The sequence below is a fragment of the Micromys minutus genome, assembly GCF_963924665.1.
Source record: "Micromys minutus genome assembly, chromosome: 4".
Lineage (NCBI taxonomy): Eukaryota > Metazoa > Chordata > Mammalia > Rodentia > Muridae > Micromys > Micromys minutus.
In genome coordinates, this window is record NC_137973.1 from 24,794,415 (window position 1) to 24,815,165 (window position 20,751).

General features: G+C 54.9%; 1 protein-coding gene across 1 annotated transcript; it reads right to left on the bottom strand.

Moving 5' to 3' along the window:
• Positions 1 to 4,415: 4,415 nt before the first annotated feature.
• On the bottom strand, positions 4,416 to 16,666 carry BCAN (brevican; the record flags this gene model as incomplete). The annotated part of the gene is given in 15 exon segments (XM_080915180.1): positions 4,416 to 4,511; positions 4,819 to 5,009; positions 5,245 to 5,389; positions 5,721 to 5,803; positions 6,654 to 6,812; positions 7,158 to 7,265; positions 9,420 to 10,007; positions 10,448 to 10,504; positions 10,507 to 10,668; positions 11,841 to 12,134; positions 12,549 to 12,676; positions 12,915 to 13,089; positions 13,390 to 13,761; positions 14,153 to 14,251; positions 16,659 to 16,666. Coding segments are annotated over 14 exon segments (2,649 nt in total). The 5' UTR covers positions 14,244 to 14,251; positions 16,659 to 16,666.
• Positions 16,667 to 20,751: the final 4,085 nt, after the last annotated feature.

The following is a 20,751-nucleotide window of genomic DNA, read 5'->3' on the forward strand; positions in this document are numbered from 1 at the left end:
AAAAGAGGAAACACTCCCCAACACACACTCACAGTATGAGACAGTGGGAGGTTATTCTGGGGCCTCCTTTGGTAAATATAGCCTCTGAGCTAGCTGGAGACAGGCTGGGGGGGGGGGCAGCGGAGGTGGCTTCCTCAGTTTGTTTGGGGCACTTCCTTATAAGGCTGAGCCAGCTGAGGCGCCTCCAAGGGTGAGGTCAGGGGCAGAGGCTCCCTCCAGCCCAGCCTGATGCTGTCCCAGTAGCTGCCAGAGTCCCAGAGGAAATCAAAGTCTAGGCTTTGTGCTACAGCCAAAGGCACAAGTGTGGCCTCTTAAAGCCCTCCCTCTACCTTCCTGCTGCGGGCACCCATTCTGGGTGGCACTCTTTTGGGCCCCTTAGTTCCTCAGAGCCTGGGTTTTCCACCTGTAAGGTACTGGGTGAAGGGAGCCTGTTCTTCCTAGAGCCTCCAAACAGTTCTCAGATAAATGACATCACCCTGGACTCCCCAGCACTCAGCCTTTGGGGTGGGGTGGGGGGTAGGGGGGAGGGAGGAACAACCCAGGATTCATTCATTCTGAAAGAAAATCCCCCTCTCCATTCCTATGCTGCCTGCAGCCACACCCCAGCCTCGCCCTAGGACGCCAGCTGCTGCCACAGCTGCTGCCAGCCATGCTGACCTCTCTGGTGGGGGACGAAGGAATGTAGTTTCATTTCATCAGGAATGTGCTGTCTCTACTACCCAAAGGAGGGGACTCTGGCGAAGGGACAGGCCCCAAGTTCCTATTGTATGTCATCCCACCTGTCAGGGGAGGGCTAAATTCTAGGGTGGGCACAACAGCAGGAAGGCTGGTAGTTAGCTGTGGGTCCTCCTGCGAAGAGGGAGAAGAGCCTGAACTATCCTGGCTCAGGTAGGGAAGAAAGGTTGCCAGCATCTGTCCCTGAGCCCATGAGCCATCTTAGGACCACTTAGGAGCATGAAGCTGCCATAGAAACATGGACACTGGTTCAGGGGCTTTACCCCTCACCCCACCTTCTAACTCAACGTCGGCCAGCCTGTCAGGAATAGACCTGCCTCTATTCTCAGTCTTCTCCAGCCCTGGTGCCCAGGGGCTCCAGTGTCAATGCCCCCCTTGTAACCTAATGGCCGTCTGTATGCCCTGTCCCGAAAGTATGGGGTCCAGTTGTCTGAATCCTAGGTCTTGGCACCCCCTTCTTCCCTCTGAGCGCCTCCTTCAATCATGGACTCCCCTCCCCACCCTCACAACTCAGCTGTGGCTCCATAAATAAACTGAGGCAGGTGCCAGGGGGCCTCTGTCTAGGAACGTCCCCCTCCCTGCAGCTGTGGGCTCAGCTGCTCACAATCTGTTGGCCCTAGGCCCCAGAAGGGTGCCTCCCCTGGAGACTTTGACTAGCCCTGGAATCCACCTGGTTTCTCTGGGGCCCCATGTTCCCACTAATGGACACCTCACTCAGCACTCAAGGGTCCGTTAAGCTCTCCCTTCTTTCTCTCTCTCTTTTTTTTTTACCCCCCACCCCTGATCTCCCTTCTCTTACCTCTCTCTCCCTGCCTCCTAGCCATCCAGAATGGCTCTGTCTCTTCAGGATGGCTCTGAGTTCCAGACACCTTAGAGAGAACTTCAGCTGACTATAATGGGGGGGAACTGAGGCAGGGAGTGACATATCTTGTCAATGATGCCTCTTGGGGTCAGCAGAACATTGACCAGGGAGCTTTGGGCTGCCTTACATTGAGTATTAAATATGAGTAGTATTTAATTCCAGTGTTAAGTGGTCAGAAGCCTTCCCTCTGTTAACAACACACTTAACCACCAAGGTATCTGGGTAGCCAGAGGCTCAGGGTCCACCCACTTGCCCTTTCACCTGAGCTACTGGTGATATCCCCACATCCCATCTGCCTTTCTTTCCCAGCCTTTCCTCATGCTCTGTCCCTGAACATTTTAATTTTGCCCAGGAAGATGCTAGATTGCAGCAAGCCAAATAGAAGCCAGATGTCAGGAAGGACCTCCCTGTGGGAAAGGGAGAACCAGTTGCATCAGGCCCTGAGAGAGGGGGCACCTGGGCAGGCACTCTGGGCCAGGATCTGACTACAGAGCCTGAAAAAGATCTCTGACGGGCGGTGCATTTTTAGAAAGCTTTGGGAACTGCTAAGTCACTCTGAGCATTAGGACAATGGGACCCTTTCTCTCCCCATACAGGAATCAGGCCTACAGACAGGGCCTCCCGGCTGGGACAAAGGCCCCAAGTGAGGTCAGGGCAGTGCTGTGGGAGGCAAGGGTATGGTGAAGAACGGGGAGGTGGAATGTGTCAGAGCATCCAGAGAGAGGCAGCAGGAACCTGGCAGAAGGCCAAATCACAGGCTCCCAAGCGCCTCCTGGGCAACGCTCAAGTCTCTATGTATTGCCCTGGGTGGGTCTCTCTTTTCCAATACCTCCTAAATCTCGGGGACAAGACATCCTGTTGAGAACCCCAATCTACTCATATGTGGAAGAGGCTGAGCACTGGGCCACACAGTCAGGGTCCAGACAGTGTGGCAGCTGGCAGGGGTGGCTGGAGGTGTGGCCCTACTCCATGACTCCAAAGAGGTATGCTGGTGCTCTATGTGTGACTTCTGAGCCACTGGCTAGCTACCTTCCATTCAGGGCACTGCTGAGTCATTTCAGGACACCCCCTTCTCCCTTCCTTCTCCCCCCCCCTTCCCCAGGAAACCTAACAAGCCAGGAGGAGGCTTCCTGTTTGCTGCCCTGCCAGAGAGGCCCAGCAGGTGGTGGAGGATTCTGGTTCTAGTCGTCCATATACTCCTGGAACTCTTCCTTACCCACAGAGCAGATAAGATGGTGGACCTGTGCCAAGTGGTTGATGAAAACCTTAGAGAAGGCAGAGAAGCCCAGTGTGCCACAAAGCCACCATGCTACATAGAAATCACCCACTGTGCCCCAGTGAGTTCTGAACTCAAAGGACAGACAGTGGCCGATGCAGGGTAAAGCAGGGTCCACTCTGGCCCAGCTTCTTCTTCTTCCCTGTAGATCCTTAAGAACCAGTTTGTACTTTCTGGCTATTGTGGGTTGGCTGTATGGGCAGACAGATGAGCCCAGGGGCTGGAGGAAGGAAGACGATGGTGAAGGCGGTGAAGTCGGAGAAAACGGTGTTTTTTTTAAGGGGAGAAGGGCCAGGAGGGCCTCAGGTCCTCAACACTACCTTCCCAAGCCTCTGGGACTCTGTGTTCTGAGTCTGTTTCCTTTGTTCTTGTCCTTATTGGCTGGCTTTTAGAAAAGGACCAAGAATGGCCAGGTGGGTTAATGGCATAAGGCCAGCATCCCGGTGGCCCTCAATGCTGAGTGAGCCAGGTAGGAGGATCTGCAGCCATGATTTGCCTTCCGTTAGGATGACACTCCAGCCAATCTGAGGTTGCACTAAGGAGTCCATGGAGCTCTGGTTGGTTCAGGCACTGGTCATCCACTTCCTAGCTTGCAGTGCCTCATCACTTCAGCCTCCGCTGATTCAGTTGGGACAGGCCCAGTCTGGCCAGCCGGAAGTCCTGCATCACCTCCCACCCCCACTACAACTTTCTGCCCCTCAAGTCAGAAAGATTGCGCCGCGCCCCCTGGTGGCCTCCTGGCCCCTTTCCGGTCCGGATCCACCTCGCCCTCTAGAGCCACATAACTGTATCGGGAGCGCCCTCTACTGGTCACAGTCTGTGAGCCCCTTGGCGTGGTGGAGGACTTATTAGCTTGTTTTTTTAATATCCGCTGCCGGTACAGGTTCTCTGTTTGTCGCTGCCCGACCTTCCCTTCAGCAATGCAGGAACGGAGGCACTCTCGGAAGCTCAAAATGACGCCACCAAGGGCTCCCCTCTCCCCAGACCCGACTCTTCACTCGGCTGGTGACCTGATGCAGACAGTGATGAATCCTCAACCAGCTGGGCATCCCTTTTGCGTCAGGCATTGCTCTATTCTTCAAGTTCTTGGCGACTTCTCTGACCTTTTGCAAGGTAATAATCGCAGCAGCACCTACTTTTGGAGGGTCTGCCCGACGCTGTTTGAATGTCCTTTGTGCACATAAGCATCAAATTTGGGTTCAAACAACTTTATTTCCACCTGGTTTTGCTGGCACTCCATCCTAAAAGCCCTTTGAAAATTAAGAACGAGTAAGTGTCCCCTAAAGAAATCGAGGGACAAGGAGGCAGGTGATATCAGAGGGCAGTTAAGGCACTTAAGGGACTTACCCGGTAAAACCCCTTGTATGAGAGGGAGGAGCCTAGGCTGGGCGTAGCCACCCAAGTGTTTCCCAGAAACCCCTTCGGGCTCTGTGCTCTAAATTCCAGTCCCACCCCTCTCATGTCACCCCCTATCAATGGGGAAGAGCACAGGCAGTTGAAGAAAGAGCCCTGCAGGAGGCAGCAGTCTTCTAGTCCTGTTCCCTAGAGTCTGGAGGGAGGTATCCGCAGTGCTTTCCTGTGCCTCGGGAGCTGTCCCCGTGGTCCTTCTGGGGCGTCCATTGAGCGCAGAGCACGGGCCTTTGGAAGACAAACATACTCATGCTCCGCAAGGCACTCCTTCTTCCTCAGTTTCCTCTGTAACCTGGTTCCTTGCTACTTAACCTCTGATCTCGTCAAAATACTTGCCCTGCTCTTAGGAGCCCAGGTGTGGTTACATGTTCTCAGCCATCTGCACTCAGGGGGTCTCCAGAGCCCCAGCCCATTTCCTTCTATTAGCCTCCGAGAGATCCTCCAAGCTCAGTCAGTGAATGACAGGCGTAATGGGTCTTGAGCCCAGAGCTTCCAAGTAGCTGGCGGCCCCTACATGTTCCCTCCAGTTACTTACAGGCCTTCGGGGCACACAGGAAATCTGAGGGGCCTCCCAAAGCCCATTTTCCTGGCAGCGAATCAACGGCAGATTGCGCTGGGCCAACCCTTCTCGGCACCGATATCGAAGTACAGTGTCCACCGCGTAGCGCAGCCGAGGGCGACCAAATATTTGAGCCAGTGGCAGCTGTGGTGGAGGTCCACAGGACACTGCAAGGAATACACATTTAGAAGCTGGGAGTCTGGCTTTGTGGATGATGGTTCCCAGAAACTTGATGGGAAGGAAAGGGGTGGCCACAGTCAACAACAACAACAAAGTGGGTTTGTGTAATGTGTCAACACCCCACACACACTCTGGGATACACCCTGACAGGCTCTTCTGGGTAGCTTTGCTCCCCTCTTACACATGGCAGTCCCGGCCACCCTTTCCCTCGGCAGCCCTCACCAAGCCCCATCTTGCAGGTGTAGGATAGGTGGTAGTTGCAGGGTACATCACTCCACTGTCCCTGGTCATGCCACACCATGACCACACAGTTCTCCCCAGACAGGAAGTAGCTGTCAGGCTGCCCAGGGTTCCAGTTTTCATAGAGCTGGGAAGGGGGAGTGGAGGAGCTGGTCAGAAGCTTAAACCCCTTAAGAACCAGGAAAAATGCCCTCGGAGAGCTGGAGGGAGGAATTGGGGATATCCCAGGATATGGAAGGGCCAGGGTCTGGTGACTGGGTCAGGCAGGGAAGAGGAATAAGAGGATGGGGCTCTCCAGGAAGGAGACAAGAGCCAGAGAGGAAGCACACAAAAAGAAGGGGTTCAGGGGAAAGAGGGGAACAAAGCAGCCAGAAAGGAAGGGAGAGACAGTGACTGGTACTGAGGGCAGAGAGGCTTCCAAGAACTGATCTAGACTACAGTGCAGGAACAGTCCTCACCAGAGGGGCACCATCTGACCACAAGAAGTCACCCTCGATGGTCCTGTCATTGAGCCCAATCCACTGGTACTCCCGGTATCGATCTGGAGAGAAAAGCCAAAGGTGCAGTGAGCAGTAAGCCCTGTTTTTCTGGACCAGTGATGACCTTTTGGGGAGTCCATCCAAAAACCTACTCCCCAGATCTTGCTGGCTTGCGGCTGCTGGCTCAGAACCAGGCTCCTGTGCTAGGAAAGCAGCCAAGGATGGACCACATTCACCCACCATTTTTTTTTCTTTTTTCCCCCACCAGGAAAGACAATCAGATTTACTATCATAAAGGCTCTCCCTAAATTCTTTTCTTTTGAAAGCTTTTAATTTTTGTTTGATGTGTATGCATACGTATGTGTCTGCGCACCGCTGTGTGCAATGTCCTTAGAGGCCGGAAGGCATCAGAGGGCAACCCAGGAACGGGAGTTATAGATGGTTGTGAGCTGTCATGTGGATGCTGTGAATAGAACCCTGGGCCCTTCAAAACAGCAGCCAGGGCTCTTAACTGCGGAGCCATCTCTCTAGCCTGTCTTCCTATTTTCTGAAGTAACCTTCATATGCATGGGTGCAAGGGCATGCAGGTGGAAAATAGCACTTTGGAAGGGAAAGAAGAGGAGCAAATCTTGCTACCACAGCGCTAGTAAAGCAGTTGCTTCTGATCCCAGAAGTAAAGCAGAACCAGAGATCCCAGCAGCCTAGGCAACCCCTCAAATGTAAGACACGTGGGAGCCCAGTCACCCCACAGCATGTCTCCGGGTGAGTGAGCGGTAAAAGGAGTAAGGGAAGGGAAAGGAGGTGTGAGAGAGGAAGGAGTCAGAGAGAGGAGGGAGGAAGGAAGGAGCGAAGAGGCGTGGGTGAGGAGTGGGTTTGGTTTGGAGCATGCGCAGGAAGCCAGGCTCCACCCACCGTTGACAAAGTTCTGTTCCTCAGGGGTGCAGATGCTGGTCAGATGAGCGCCTAGTGCCCGGCACTGGCTTTCTGCCTCCTCCCAACTTCTTCGTGTGGAAAAGTGCTTGTAGCAGGCCCCCTGGAAGGCCTCCCAGCCAGGGCTGCAGAAGTGAAGGCCTGGAGCACAGGGGAGGAAGCAGCTTAGACGGCCTGGTCTGCCAGACTAAGCTGGCTGTCCAGCAGCAGGAGGGGAGGACAGAGCCACTCAAGTGCAGCCAGGAGCCAGCTGGCTCTCCAACCCTGGCCCTTGCAGTTCTCCAGGCTGGAGAAAACACTACCCTCCTCCCTGCTCTGGAGACAGGACAGGTGACAGTAAGGTTCAGACCAGCTATGTAAATTGCCCGAAGTGGCAATTCATTCATGGGAAGGCTCAAACCAGTGACCTCCCTCCACCTCAGGAACTAGTGTACTGGGGTAGGGTTCAGGCTTTTGACCTACCCCCACGCCCTTCAACAAACTCACCAATGTTGCACAGGTCTCCCCCATAGCCTGGCAAACATAGGCAGCGGAAACCCTCCTTCTCCTCCAAGCATGTCCCACCATTGTGGCAGGGGCTGGGGATACAGTCACCTGACAGGGGAGAGAAGTGAGGTGGAGGAGCGTGAGGGCGAGCTGTGTAGACTGAATTCTCCAGGAGCAGGAGCATCCCGGGTCCCCCAGTTCTGCCTGGAGCTGGCCATTGCTCCAGTCCATCCCCAGTTCTGAGTGCCTTTTCTAACTCTCACCTCCCAGTTCCTGACTGGCATAGGCTCGCACCAATGTGAGCCCTGAGCAGCTGACTGGAAGAGGCCAAGAAAAGGGAGAAGTACTGGGCTGTTGATTATGAGACCTGGGTTCCTGCCAGTTTCTGGCTGGGTCACCTGCCTTCTCCAACCTTCTCTCTGGGCCCTGCCTAGGTGCTGGAGGAGCCGTCAGCATCTACTCCATTCTGGTCCAAATGACCAGAGAAAGTGGCTCCTTTAACCAACAGAGCGGACAGGTCCCTCAGCAGCAGCAGCTGAGAACAAGGCCCACATGCCAGGGAGGAGGAAGGAGAAACTGGGCTGATTTAATTTGCTGGGATGACCCAGCTATATTTGGTAAATTGACCAAGCAGCCTTCCGAGCATCCCTCCGCCAACATCTAACATGCCGAACATCCCTCTGCCAACAGTTTTCCAAGTAAGGTGAAGTTTGGTCTCAGGTGATGAGGGTGAGAGTCCTGAGCTTCTCCATCTCCTCTTCCTCCTGGGAAGTCCTCTAACCCTGGGGGACAGACTCTTCAGCTCAGTTTTTTCTCTTTAGGCCATAAATCCCAACCTGGCTGTGGGCTACAAGGTCTGGACCTTGGCTGGGCAGTGCAGTTTGATGGATCCCCCTTTGGATTTTGCCTTCTCTTTTTTTTCTACCGCACAGAGCCAGAAAGTATTTCTTTCCCACTTCCTGATAGTAGGCCAGGGAGCCTCTGGCTTTCTCTGCAGGTGGGCTGACACTGCAGTGACCTCTAAGTAGATCTCTCTTCCCCACTACACCACTCCAAGTCAGTGGGCAGAAAGGCAACAGCTGGAATGGGCAAGCCTTTTGTAACACAGGGCTGGTATTCCACTTGCGTCATGGAGGAGAGGTGAACCTGGGAAGGCCTCAGCCTTCCCCAAGGGCTTCTGATGGGAACCTTATGCTTCTGGGACAGAAGGCTCCTTTGGATGGTGGAAACAAGTTCCTTTCTTTCCATCCATCTTACCCTGCCCCGAATGAGCCAAGTCCTTTGGGTTGAAGAGCATTAGCCTGTTTCTCCTGGGGTGGGGTCATTAGTGCAGGGTTAGTGCAGGGGGGGAGCACTGGTCACGGGGTAATAGCACCCTCTCTTGTTGGGTGCCTTGAGGAAGATGACAGATATGCTTAAGCCTTGGGAAGCTAGAGAACCATCTCCAAGCAGGAACTGCCTGGGTAAGCTACACATCATACTCCGGCTGTGTGGGTTTCTTCTGTAGGTGACAGAGGACTCCCTTGGGTGACATGTACAGTCAAGTTGGGGGTCACCGCAGTGTGAAGGGAAGTGGAGATGGCCCAAGGAGAGAGAGAAGGGACCAGTAAGAAGCTGCTGCCCTGGGACAGCAGGGATGTTGGCCGAATAAGAGTGGCAAAGAGACACATGGGAAGACACAGAGGTGGAGAGGGTACAGGGAACCAGAGATTCCTGATTCAGACACAGCAATGAGCAGGAAAGACAGCTGGAGATGGACAGGGTGTCAACAGCTGGGTACAAAGCAGTTTAATACAGATTTATTTCCAAGGCTTGTTTTCCATGAAACAGTCAAAAAAATACTTCACAGAAAGTAGTGGCTTAAGGCTCTTTGGGGGTGATTGTTCTGGTCCCCAGAGGTGAGGGGCAGGTATGGTCTCTCAGGCTTCCCTGGAATCGATGGGAGGTGATTAAGGGATGGAACAAAGGGGCACAGGGAGGGCACCAGGAAGAGGCTTGAGGACATTCTGTGTGGCCAGTGAGATGTGAGCTACAGTAGAGGGCCCAGGGGTCAGCGGTGGGGCTGAGGGAGCAGAGAACTGGGGGCGGAAATGATAGAATAGAAGAAAGATCCATGGGGAGAGACAGGAAAAGGGATGGGGCAAAGAACCAGAGGGTCCAGGGAGAAGGTGGATTAAAGACTGATCACCAGTGTGTCAGGTGGCCCAGAGCTGGAGGAGGAGGAAAGGAGAAAAGCGGGCATTGAGCCTTCAGCAGAATTACCTGATGAGGGAACCACAGCCACTCCACCGCGGCTGGCACTGTCGGTGGGCAGCACTGGCTGGGCCTGCACTGAGGTGCCTGTCAGAACAGTTCTTCCAGACTTCTCTTCTGAGGGGGTCTCCAACTCCCTGGTACTCACAGGGACCCATGTAGATGGAAGTAGGGAAGGGCCATCCTCCAAGCTGGAGCTCCCTGCCTCCTCGCCCTCCCGAGGAACCCCAGAGAGCTCAGGGCTCCCAGTTTCCCCCCCTACTTCTCTTGCCCCATCTGGAGTGGATGTGAGGCTTCCCTCCTTCGGGGGGAGCAAAGTCTCTGCAGGTGGTCCATGGAAACGTGGAGGCCTGGGAGAAGGTGACGCACCCAGCTGTAGAACTGCCTGGGCTGGTGGGGACACCTGAGAGAGTGAATGCTCTGTTTCCAAGTCAGTAGGGAGAGGGCTGCTGAGCTCCTTGGGCCACACCCACAGGTCCTCCTGCTCCTTCTCTTTCTTCAGAGTATCTGTGTCTTTGAATCTTTCTTCTTCCTTCAGGGCTTCGTCTTCCTCTTCTGAGGACCCAATAGGTGGTGCAAGGGATTGGGTTTCTGATTCTGAGCATGGTAAAACAGTTCAGCACCAGGGACAGCGCCCCGGACCAAGCGTGGGAAGGTGGGGAAGGGTGGGGCCTGAGGGGAGGGGGAGATGTGGTTGCCTGTCGGGAAGAACTCGGAACAGTCCTGAAGGCTCTGCAGACTGACTCTTACTCAAGTAGAAAAGACCGTTGCATCTGCCTCTCCTAGTCTGCCAACATTTTCCAATCTGTCTGGGGTAGGTAAGGAATATATTCCTTCCCAGAGAGTAACCCTCTAAACCAAGTTTCTCTAGCTGCAGAGAACTTGGGGGTGAAATTTACTTCAATACAAAATTTGGGAGTGTGATAGGAGAGATTATCAGAATTATGCCAGTCATGGCCCCAGTGTCCATTTGGGCATACCCTCGTACCCCCAACTTCTCTCAGTAGTGAGAACCCAAGGTAAAGGCTTACAGTTACCTAGAGGAGTCCTGGGGGCCTCTGCTGGGTCTTCTGGGGTAGAGCTTCCTCCTCCCCAGATTCTGTGATGGGGATGGAGTAGATTGCCCCACGAGACTCACTCTCCATAGCTTCCTGAGGCAACTGCAGTTCCTCCAGCTTCTCTGTCACTGTGACAATGGCCTCTAGTCCATCAGAGGCTGGGCTGGAGGCCTCAGAGAAGGCAGAGGGATGGGCAGAGTCTATGACAAGACAAAAAGGCCAGTGGGCAGCTAAGAATACATCTGAATCCTCCCAGGGTATGGCCTGCATCCGAGGCTCTAGGCTAGAACCCCATAGGTTCTGGGATATGCTTCATCCTTCCACAGCTCCTCACAGGGAGTTCGAGGGCCCTTGAGTACTAATGGAGGGTCTGTTAGTTTTAGGCCATCCATTCTCTGGGTATGGTATAGAGAATTCTAGAGAAACCCCCATCCCGAAGAAAATAGGTATGGGCAATAGACACATTACCCAATAGAACACTGGGGAGGTAATAAGGCAAAGTGGGGGCTCACTTTCATTCAGAGAGGTCTGGAAAGACTGAGTGAACTTCTCCCTTAAGTGTGAATACACAGTGGGTGGATGGAGCAGGCTTTGTACCGTGCAGGCAGGGTTTGCATGGAGAAAGGTACAGACTCCATCCCCAGGAACAGTACTCAATAGTCACTGTCTGAGAAGCTAAGGCAACAGGAAAGGGAAGGGACCACCTTTTGGGTGAGGTGCTCAGTAGCTCAGGGTAAATCACCTCATCCTCTGGGGAGGGAGCCAAAGACTCCAAAGTAGAAATGGGCTAAGAGAGGCCCAGAGGGCTATCTCTAGCCAGGACAGACAGGAGCCTTGCTCCAGGCCACTGCACACCAGCAAACATACATTTTGTTTGTCTTCTATCTTCCCTCCCTTCCCCTCCACACTAGTGCCTCTTGCTGCTTCTTTCTGGACAAAGAAATCTACACTCAGCTGGCTTCCCAGTGCCACCCTCTGTCCCCTCCTCAGTTCTCAGTGTTGAAAGTCCTGATCCCTGTTATCTGTAGGATCTGGAACATTCTAAGAGGTGTTCCACTCCCACACATATTTTACTCACTGAAGAGCAGAACAGTTTGTTCATGGAGGTGAGAGAATGACAGCCACCTCTCTTGGCCAATATGCTGACCCAAGGATTGAGGCAGCTTTGAAACCAGCAGATGCTAGTACTGACTACCAAGGGGAGGGGCGAGGGCGGGGCGGCAGGTGAAGTTATGCGAGCCTGTAGGGGTGATGCCCAGACCCTAGATGACAAGAGGACACCACACCCCTGTGGGCAAATGACCTGACCGAGAAGACGGTGAGAGAGCAAAGCTAGAATTCCAGGCCTGGCACTGCTCCCGAGACCACTCACCTCGGAAGCAGTAGACGTTGAAGCGGTTCTGCTTGCTGGGGAAGCCAGTCTGGTTGGGAAAGAGGAAGAGGGTCTTGACTCCGGGCAGCCCTCCCCCACAGCGTTGACTGGGCGTGATGATGGGGTACCGCACGCTGCCATCGGCCAGCCAGCCGGGGCTACATCTATCCAGACCGCCGTTCCAGGCTGCGTACAGCTGGCCCGTGCTAGCGATCTGTGCGCCGCGTTCCAGACAGTAGTCCCGAGCCTCCTCCCACGTCAGCTTGTTGGGAGGGGCGCCCAGGAACAGCTCTCCTGAGTTTTGAAAAGAGGAGCTGGGTCATCAGGCAGTCCTTTGATTCTCATAGTTTCCTAGGCAAGCTCATTCCTGGCATGGGGTCACCTTGCCCACCTGATAGTACCAAAGTCTGCATGAAACCCAGGATGAAAATTAGTGCTTAGAGGAGCCTGGCCCCAATTCCTCGATCTTTAGGACTCACCACCCCCAGTCTCACCCTCAGCCCCACCCCCAGCCCCACCCCCAGCCCCACCCCCACCCAGTTGGCGGTGTTTTGCCAGGTTTGCTCATGGGTTTGCATCTGGGACAGTGCTTGGAGGAGTCTACCAAGTGCCTGCCTAATCCCTGTTTCCTTAGACACATGAGGTCTAGTGGAGGCTCCAGAAGAAACCAAGGGCCATATTGCAGAAGGGCCTGTGACTCCCAATCACCGTTTAGGTCTTCGGCATAACAGTAGACATCGTAGAGATCATCAGGACCCACCACTCCGTAGTTCCGCACTCCCGGGTAGCCATCCATGTCCCCATAGCAGGCTTCTCGTGGGTTCTGGATGGGGTACCTAAGAGAGGAAGAGGCCAATGACTGACCTCTTCACCCAGGAGGCTGTCCCATATCAACCCTTCTGCTGTGTGACAAGTGGGGGGGGGCATGTCAGGATGCAGGAAAATACACCCCAGGCAGGGCCATAGGTCCAATTTTCTTTCCAGAGGCAGGAAGCCCTGAGGAACCTCGGTGGAAGGTGGAGAAAGTGAGCACCCTGATGCGACCAGGAGTTCCTGGTCCAGCCCCTAGCCCACCTCACAGTTTGGTCGGACAGCCAGCCTGCATCACACTGTTCATAACCGCCAAGGTAGGCAGCGTAGAGCTGCTCAGGGGTGGCAATTCGGGCTCCTATGCGAGTACAGGCTTCCTGGGCTCCAGCAAAGGAGAAAGCATAGCGAGCAGAGCCCTCGCGGTAGAGGAAGACGACCCCTGAGGAGCAGAGAGAACTCCTGAGCTTGGCGACCACCCGCACACTGACCTCTCCCCTCCCTTCTCTGTCACTTTCTGTTCACAAAAGGCAGAGTCCGATGGTGCTTACTCTACAGCTTGTGGAACTGTCTCCCACCCCCAACCCCCATCCCTGGCCCCCTCGTTCAGTCTGTGCCTTCCCCTTGCAGGGTTTGCTAAGTCGCCTCACACTTAGCTCCCTGGGGGGGGGGGGGGGGTTGGTGGGGGAGGGAGTCCTTTCCTCCCTCTTTCTAGTGACCTCGCTCTGCTCTGTCTTCTTACCTTTGACCTTGACCTCCACAGCATCACTGCTGTCGTCGATACCGTGCTGGACCTCGCAGCGATAGACCCCGGAATCATTGGGCCGCAGTTCGCTCAATACTAGAGACACATCCGTGAGCGATGCGGGGTAGGCAGGCAGCGCCACGCGAAACCGGTAGGCTTCGTTTACCTTGACGCGCAGCCCGCGCGCCACCAACACCTCCACCTCCCGGTCCCCAGACAGGAAGGTCCACTTGACTCGGGGAAAGCCCGGCGCGGTTCGTCGGCTAGGCGGCGGCCGCAGGTGGTGGACGTGGCATGGGATGGCCAGGGCACCGCCCAACACTCCCCGCAGCTGCGCGGCACCGATGCGCACGCGAAAGGCTCGATCCTCTGTAGATAGGGGTCAAAGCTGGCTGCAGCCAGACGCAGGACGCAGTGCGCCTGTGCGCGTGGCTTCAAGCCCCGCCCCCAGGACCAAAGCGCCTGGGGTGCAGCGCCGGGCTCAGGGTGCTGAGCCCTGCCCAGGGTCCTGAATTTGTTCCTCCATTCTTAGGATCCTACCTCATGTCCCTTTGCAACCCTGACCCCAAGACTCCCCTACCTACTAGGTCCCCAACTCATCCCCATTTTGCAGTTGGCTCTAACCCTTGCCCACAGCGCTTCCATATCTGTCTTCTTCCGTGTGCTTAGGCTGGAAGCAGGTGGCTGGGGCTGAATGGAGACAGCGCTCTGCCCTGGGAGAGATGTAGCAGAGACAATGGCCCTCTGGAAGGTTACTCACCTGAGCTGTCTTCTTTCAGGTCATCAGCGAGGGCTGCCGGGGCTTGGGTCAGGACCAGAGCCGCCAACAGAGACAGAAGCAATGGGATCATGCTGCAAACTGATGGGAGAATTTGAAGAGGAGAGGAAAGTTGTTAGACTGCAGGATGGACTTTCTCTGTTTCTCTGTCTTACCACAGCCTGCACGTACCAGAATCATCCCAACTATCTCCGCAGCACCAAGAGGTGTCCCCAGTTAACTCTGTGTGACCTAAGCCAAAGTCTTACTATCCCTGAGCCTGTGTCTTGTTCTTTCTTTCTTTCCTTCCTTCCTTTCTTCTCTGTATTTACATTTCAGATGTTATTCCCTTTTCCCCAATTTTCTCCCTCCCTCCCATTACCTCCATGAGGGTGCTCCCTCTCCCAACCACCCTCTCCCACCTCAGCGCCTTGGCATTCCCCTACATTGGGAAAATGGGCCTTCACTGGACCAAATGCCTCTCCTCCCAAGCCTGTGTCTTTCTTAATTGGAGGGGAAAAAAAGTACCATCCTTACTACGTTATGAATTTTGATGGGCCTGTATGTTTGAGTGGTCTGCCCGTCTGTCTGTCTAGCTGTCATCTACACTTAGGTACCATTACCTATTATCTACTTACCTAACTACCTATAATCTACACCAAAAGCCACCCTGTACATGTACATATGACAGCAGCAGACACACAACAGATGTCGGTGTATATTTGTGCACAGTGATGGTGGCACTGTACAATCGGCTCTCCGTGCACTTGTGTTCAGAATCTGTGCACTGGAAGCAGCCACCCGTCAACCATGCAGAAGAAAAGAGTCTGTACTGAACTCATACAGAGAGCTTTTTGTCACTGTTCCCTAAACAGCATGTGCACACTTAGGAATTAGAAGTCACCTAGAAACGGGTTCCTGTGTATGGAAGACGTGTGTTGGTGACATGCCAAGACATCATTCTGTGAGGGACTTGAGCACCTGCAGGTCCAGGCAGCCACTGGGGTTGGGTTGGAGATCCAAACCCATAGATGTATGGGGTGAGGTTGGGAGCACAGCTGTGGTCCCTGGGCCCCCACCCTCAGGTGCCAACCAGGAGTTTCTTTCCCCCAAAATAAAGCTTCAACCTTCCCTATCTAACACAGCCTCTTCCTGGAGGCCCTCCTAGACTGAACCATGCTGAAACTGCAGCTTCTCCTTCTGCTTCCTCTTCACCAGGACTGACTTGTAAGGAAGCTTCCCTTGGTACCCAACATCCTCTGCCCCTCCCTCCCACTTTGCTCCCAGCCATTCCCCTCTGCCTGGCACAGGCTTTCCCACCGGATCTCCTGGCTCAAAAGCCAGCTGGGACAAAGACCCTGTCCCTGCCAGTCTGGCCCCCATCCAGTTGCTCCTTCCCCCACCCATCTTTTGTGAAAGCCTACAACTTGGAGTGCACTGGAGAAGGGTACAGGGAGAGGCCACCCCACCACCACACACACACACACACACACACACACACACACACACACACACACTCCCCTGCCCTGGCCGGCAGCTCTGGAAACCGGTTTTCTTTCTGAGGATCCCATTGCGCTTACGCGCTCACTGGGAAAATGAGGTGGATGCCCAGAGAGGGCTAGGGCTAACTCTGAGCCAAATCAGGAGCCAGGCCGTTGTGCCCTCAGGAAGGAAATGAACAAACACACTTTAAGAGCCAGGCCAGACTTGAAAATATACGGGGATCCAGGTCTACATGGCTGAAGATGCTCCAGGGTCAGTTACGACGTCAAGTAAGATTTCCTGCCGATCACACTTATTCTCACTGCTCCATCTCCCACTCGATCTGCGTTCATAGCGCTTCTTGTCTGAGCCTAAGCGGTCCTTCCAGATCCTTCCAGGACAGACTCCCCTGCTAAGCTCCGCTCTGAGCCGCGGGCTGCGCGAGCAGTAACTCGGGTTATCACCGGGAAGCGCGAGGGAGCCAGATGCTGGGGCATTCATTCTGAGGGGAAGCTGGGAACAGGAACTACTCACACGTCCGGCCCTGTAGCCGCCTCTTTTACCCGTGTTGAGGAAGCCTGAGGTCAGAGGATCCGACTGCCCTGAGACATAAATTTCTGACCTAAGTGGCCCAGAGTGGCTCCTGTTCGGAGATCAGCCTCTCTGACACTTCCCGGAGGAAGGCCATCACAAGGACCTCAGCTCAGCAGCAGCCCCCTGTCTCCAGCCCGGGGCATCCTCAGCTGCTCCGCAGCCCAGATGCCCGTTGGCTCCTGAAGGCTGCGCAGCGGGGACAGTGAGCAGCGCGTGGCTCAGGGTGCGGATGGCTGCACAGAGCGCTGCGCGCCCACCGTCGGAGAGGCGCCGCTGCCGAACGCGCCCCCGAGTGCCTGGGGGACCCCAGGAAGCTACAGCAACCAGGCTCGCCCACGCCCACGCCCCGATCCTCAGTCTCAGAGAGGTCAAGAAACTTACCCAAGGTCACACAGCAAGTAAACGACAGATAAGGCCAGGCCTCCGCACTCACCTTGTGAGGTCCCCTCCACACACCGCGCGTCCTGCAGCCGCAGCCGAGACTGCGGCGCAGTGCGCGGGCGCGAGCAGGGCCGGGCGCGCGGGACGCAGACGGGGGCGCCAGCTCGTCGGGAGCCGCACAAAACCCCCTTTCTTCCCACGCGCCCCGCCTTCCCCGCCGTCCCAGGCCCTTGCCGCCCCCGTGGGGGCTCTGCGCGGTCACGGGACCCGCTGCCTTCTCTGCGCGGGTTCCGGGCGACAGCGGCCAGAGCGAGGACAAGCGAAGTAGGACAAGGTTCCGCGGACGGGAGCCCAGGACTTGCAGCGGGGAGGGCAGAAGGGGTGGGGAGGGAGCGATGGAGGGCGCTGTGGCGACGCAGGTTGGAGAGTTAGAGCACGAGAGGGACTTCTCATTGGTTAAAGGGAGGAGGACCAGCTCAAACTTAGTCGCGCAGAGGATGGAGGGACGGTGGGAGCTTTGCTTCACTGCTGGGTGAAAAGGGGAAGTATATTTCTGAGGCCAGAGAAGATGAAGATGACCACAGCCACCCATCTTGGGTAAGCTTTGATCGGACTATGCTCCCGCGGTGCTCCCTCTCCCTCCACAGCGGAGGAACAGTCATTGACCAGGTCAAGGTTGAACAGCAGAAACTTTGGGTTAGGCAACTCAAGTCAAGAGAGTCAAGGCTCACAGTGCCAGTGGCACAGCGAGTGAAGGAGCAGGCGTCGCAGGTTGCAGAGGGAGAGCTTGTAAGTCCCGGCTGGGCTGCCCAGTGTGCAGTCAGGCGCCTAGGAGTGGGCCTTGAGGACTGCCAGTTGCCCGCCCCCTGCTTCACCCGTGCTTTTCTCTGCTTTCCCAGGCTCCCCTCTTTCCTCCTCTCCTCCTCCTCTCTCTTGGGACTCCAGGCAAAGCCTTGGCACCAACTGTAGGCCACTCAGCCAGATTCCTGTCCACAGTCCTCTGGACGCCAGCAAGGCCAGTGTGGGGGCTTTGACCTTATCATTTCTAGATCCCCAAATGTAGCGGGTATGCAGACACCTTAACCTCCAACTCAGCGAGCAGTTTCCTAACCACGTCCCACCCCCACGCTTTGGATGGAGTTCCAAAACGCCTTCAGAACCTCTGGAAACAAACAAACTCATCTCCAAAGCCTTACAAACTTAAAGAGAGGAATCCAACTAATGCCGCCGCCCACTGTAAGGACAGGACAGAAGGACCTTGGAACCCGGGACAGAGTCACACAGGGAGACAACTTCCAGGCAGTGGTGCTAGCAGGAAAGAGACAGAGTGGGGCTCCTGAAGAAGCCAGGCAGGAGTATTCATTTCTTCAGTTTGAATGCACAAATGCTCTATCTGGGTCCTAAGACTTGGAGAGTGCCAGCTAGGAAGGACTCTGAGGTTCTGGGTACCAGGTCTGGGTTGCACCTGCATAGCTCACCAACACATGGGCTCCACAGGGCTGCGGGTCCGCTAGGTGGAGCTAGGAAAGGAACTAAGGGACTGCAATTCAGCCCAGTTGGTATCTCACACAATCTTTGCCTGGGAAAACCTGATGGTGACCAGGGAAGACAGGAAAGAGACACCTCCTCCCCTTGCTCAAAATTACCACTGTGCACATCCTGGGGGGAATCCTGAGGCAGGCAGCCATCTGTCAGGGATGCCCTGGCCTCTGATCCACCCACCCTCCTCACCCACCCAGCAGGGCCCCCACTACTCCTATTCTGTGTCATTCACACCTTTACAAAGGTCTACTGGCGCTTTCTGATTAGGGGCTCAGCCGCGGATGGGGTCTGAGCGTTTGAGAGGGAACCCTTTCTAAAATGTGGGCATATTATGGGGACATTTACATCGAGGCCTAGCCACACAACTCTAGCCATTGCTGATAGGTACCTTTTCTCTGATTATGGAGTCTGGCATCTTGACTCACAGCCAAAGGACTCTGCTCATTTCTATTCTCCATCTGAGGTGCTACTGGACCCAGGCCTGCTCCTTGCAACCCCTTTAGATCTTAGAGATCCTGGCACTGGTAGACAACAGAGGGGGGCGGGCAGGGTAGGCAGCTTTCCTGCACAGATCTGTGTCCTAGCAACAAGGCATGATGGTCCTCAAAACCTCATAGGTCTTCTGGGTGCCAAATGGTAAGCTGCAGTTTCACAAGGGCCGGCCGTTGAATCAGAAGCCCTGGGCTGCTGCACCCAGGGCTCAGAAAAAGAGCGAGGAGGAAAGGCGAGCGTGGAGAAGTCCAGGCAGTGGCTCGCCTTCCCTGTCCCCACGTGGTGCAGCTGGCTGCCTCCCAGCCTGCCCTGGAGACTTTTCCAGGCTCTCTTGAAGAACCAGCTCTGGGACAGGCCAAAACAGTGGCCTGAGGCGAGAACCCAAGCTGCTCTCAAAGCTCCTGCCTCCCAAACTCCCCTCTTCAGCGTGGGCTCTTGCCGTGTGCCTATTAAGCGGCCACCAGGAGGGCTGTTCGGACTTGCCCTCTCCTCTCCTGCATTGGCGGGGGGGGGGGGGGGGGGGGGGGGGGGGGGGGTGGTTGGGGGGGTGGGGGGTGAGGGGGGGTGTCAGGGCCCAGACACCTGGCTTCTTGGCTGGGAGGATCCGAGTGCTGCACAGCTGTGCTCAGAGAATGGGGGCTTTGATAGCCTCCGAAGGGCCAGGAAGTACAGCCCAGCTTAGAAATGCCAGGAGATGAATCTGAGAGATAGGACAGCTGGGGCCTGGAGCTGGATCTGCAGCTGAGCATCTGGCCACCAGGGGCAGTCTCAGAGACCATCAGAGGTACCAGAGGTGTGCAGCACCCTCCCTGCAGACTCACTCCTCTGTGATGTTGGGGTACCTTCTCTCTGAGCCTCAGGTTCTCCACATGTAAGATGTGCCAACACGTTGTTGTTGAAGCGTATGCATGTTTTTAAAATTAAATTAAATTAAATTAGTATCTTTATGTGTGCAAGTGCCCATGGAGCCTAGAAAAGGGCCCCAGCTCCTCTGGAGCGGGGGGGGGGGGGGGGGTTACATTACAGGTGGTTGTGAGCCATCCTAGTGAGTGCTGGGAACTGAACTTGGGTCCTCAGCAAGAACAGCAAGTGCTTTTGTTTTGTTTTGTTTGTGGATTTTTTTTTGGAGACAAGATCTTCTCTCTTTATAGACCTAGCTGTTTTGGAACTTATGCAAACCAGGCTGGCTATGAACTCACAGAGATCTGCCTGTCTCTGCCTCCTGAGTGCTGCGATTAAAATCCATGCCACCACGGCCAGCCAAGCAAGCACTCTTAACAGCAGAATCCCCTGTGAACCTACCTCATGAAGAAGGGAGAGAAGAAACAGCAGCCTTTGTGCCTATATCAGGGCACATACTATGGGCCCACAAACAATGTCACCAATGGTGGGAGCTGTGGACACCTTGCTGGACTTCCTCAGCAGGACTAGCTCCTCACCAACGCTGCTTCTATGCTTACTGCTAGAAGCTTTGCCCTCCACAGAATGGCAGTCCTTGAGACTCACCAGCTACTTTAGGGAACACTGCTCTAGAAGGGAACAGGGTACTCTAGCCAGTGCTTATCTTGAGCCAGATTTGCCTGTCCTGACTAAACACATAGGCCATCTCCCATGTCCAGGGCACAAAAGAAATGATGACCCCCTGCAGATTCCCTTCAGTCATGGCCCACGAGCAAGGGGTTCATTCTACAGTGGAGAGGCCCACAGGGCACTGGCTCTTCAAGTACCAGGAGCTGCCAGTCCAGCACACTCACAATGTTTTTTTCTTTTTCTTTCTTCCCTTCTCTCCCTTCTGTTTTGCTTCCTTTCTCTTTCATGTGTGTACATGTTCATGTGTGTATTGCTAAAATTCCTTTCAAGGGGAGACATATAAACACCTACTCCCCCCCATTGTCCCAACAAAAAACTGTAACTTTAATTTTTCAAGCTCTGTTTCTAATGATGGTTCTTGTCTTAGTTAGGGGTTTATTGCTGTGAACAGATACCATGACCAAGGCAAGTCTTATAATGACAACATTTAATTGTGACTGGCTTACAGGTTCAGAGGTTCAGTCCATTATCATCAAGGCAGGAGCGTGGCAGCATCCAGGCAGGCATGGTGCAGGAGGAGC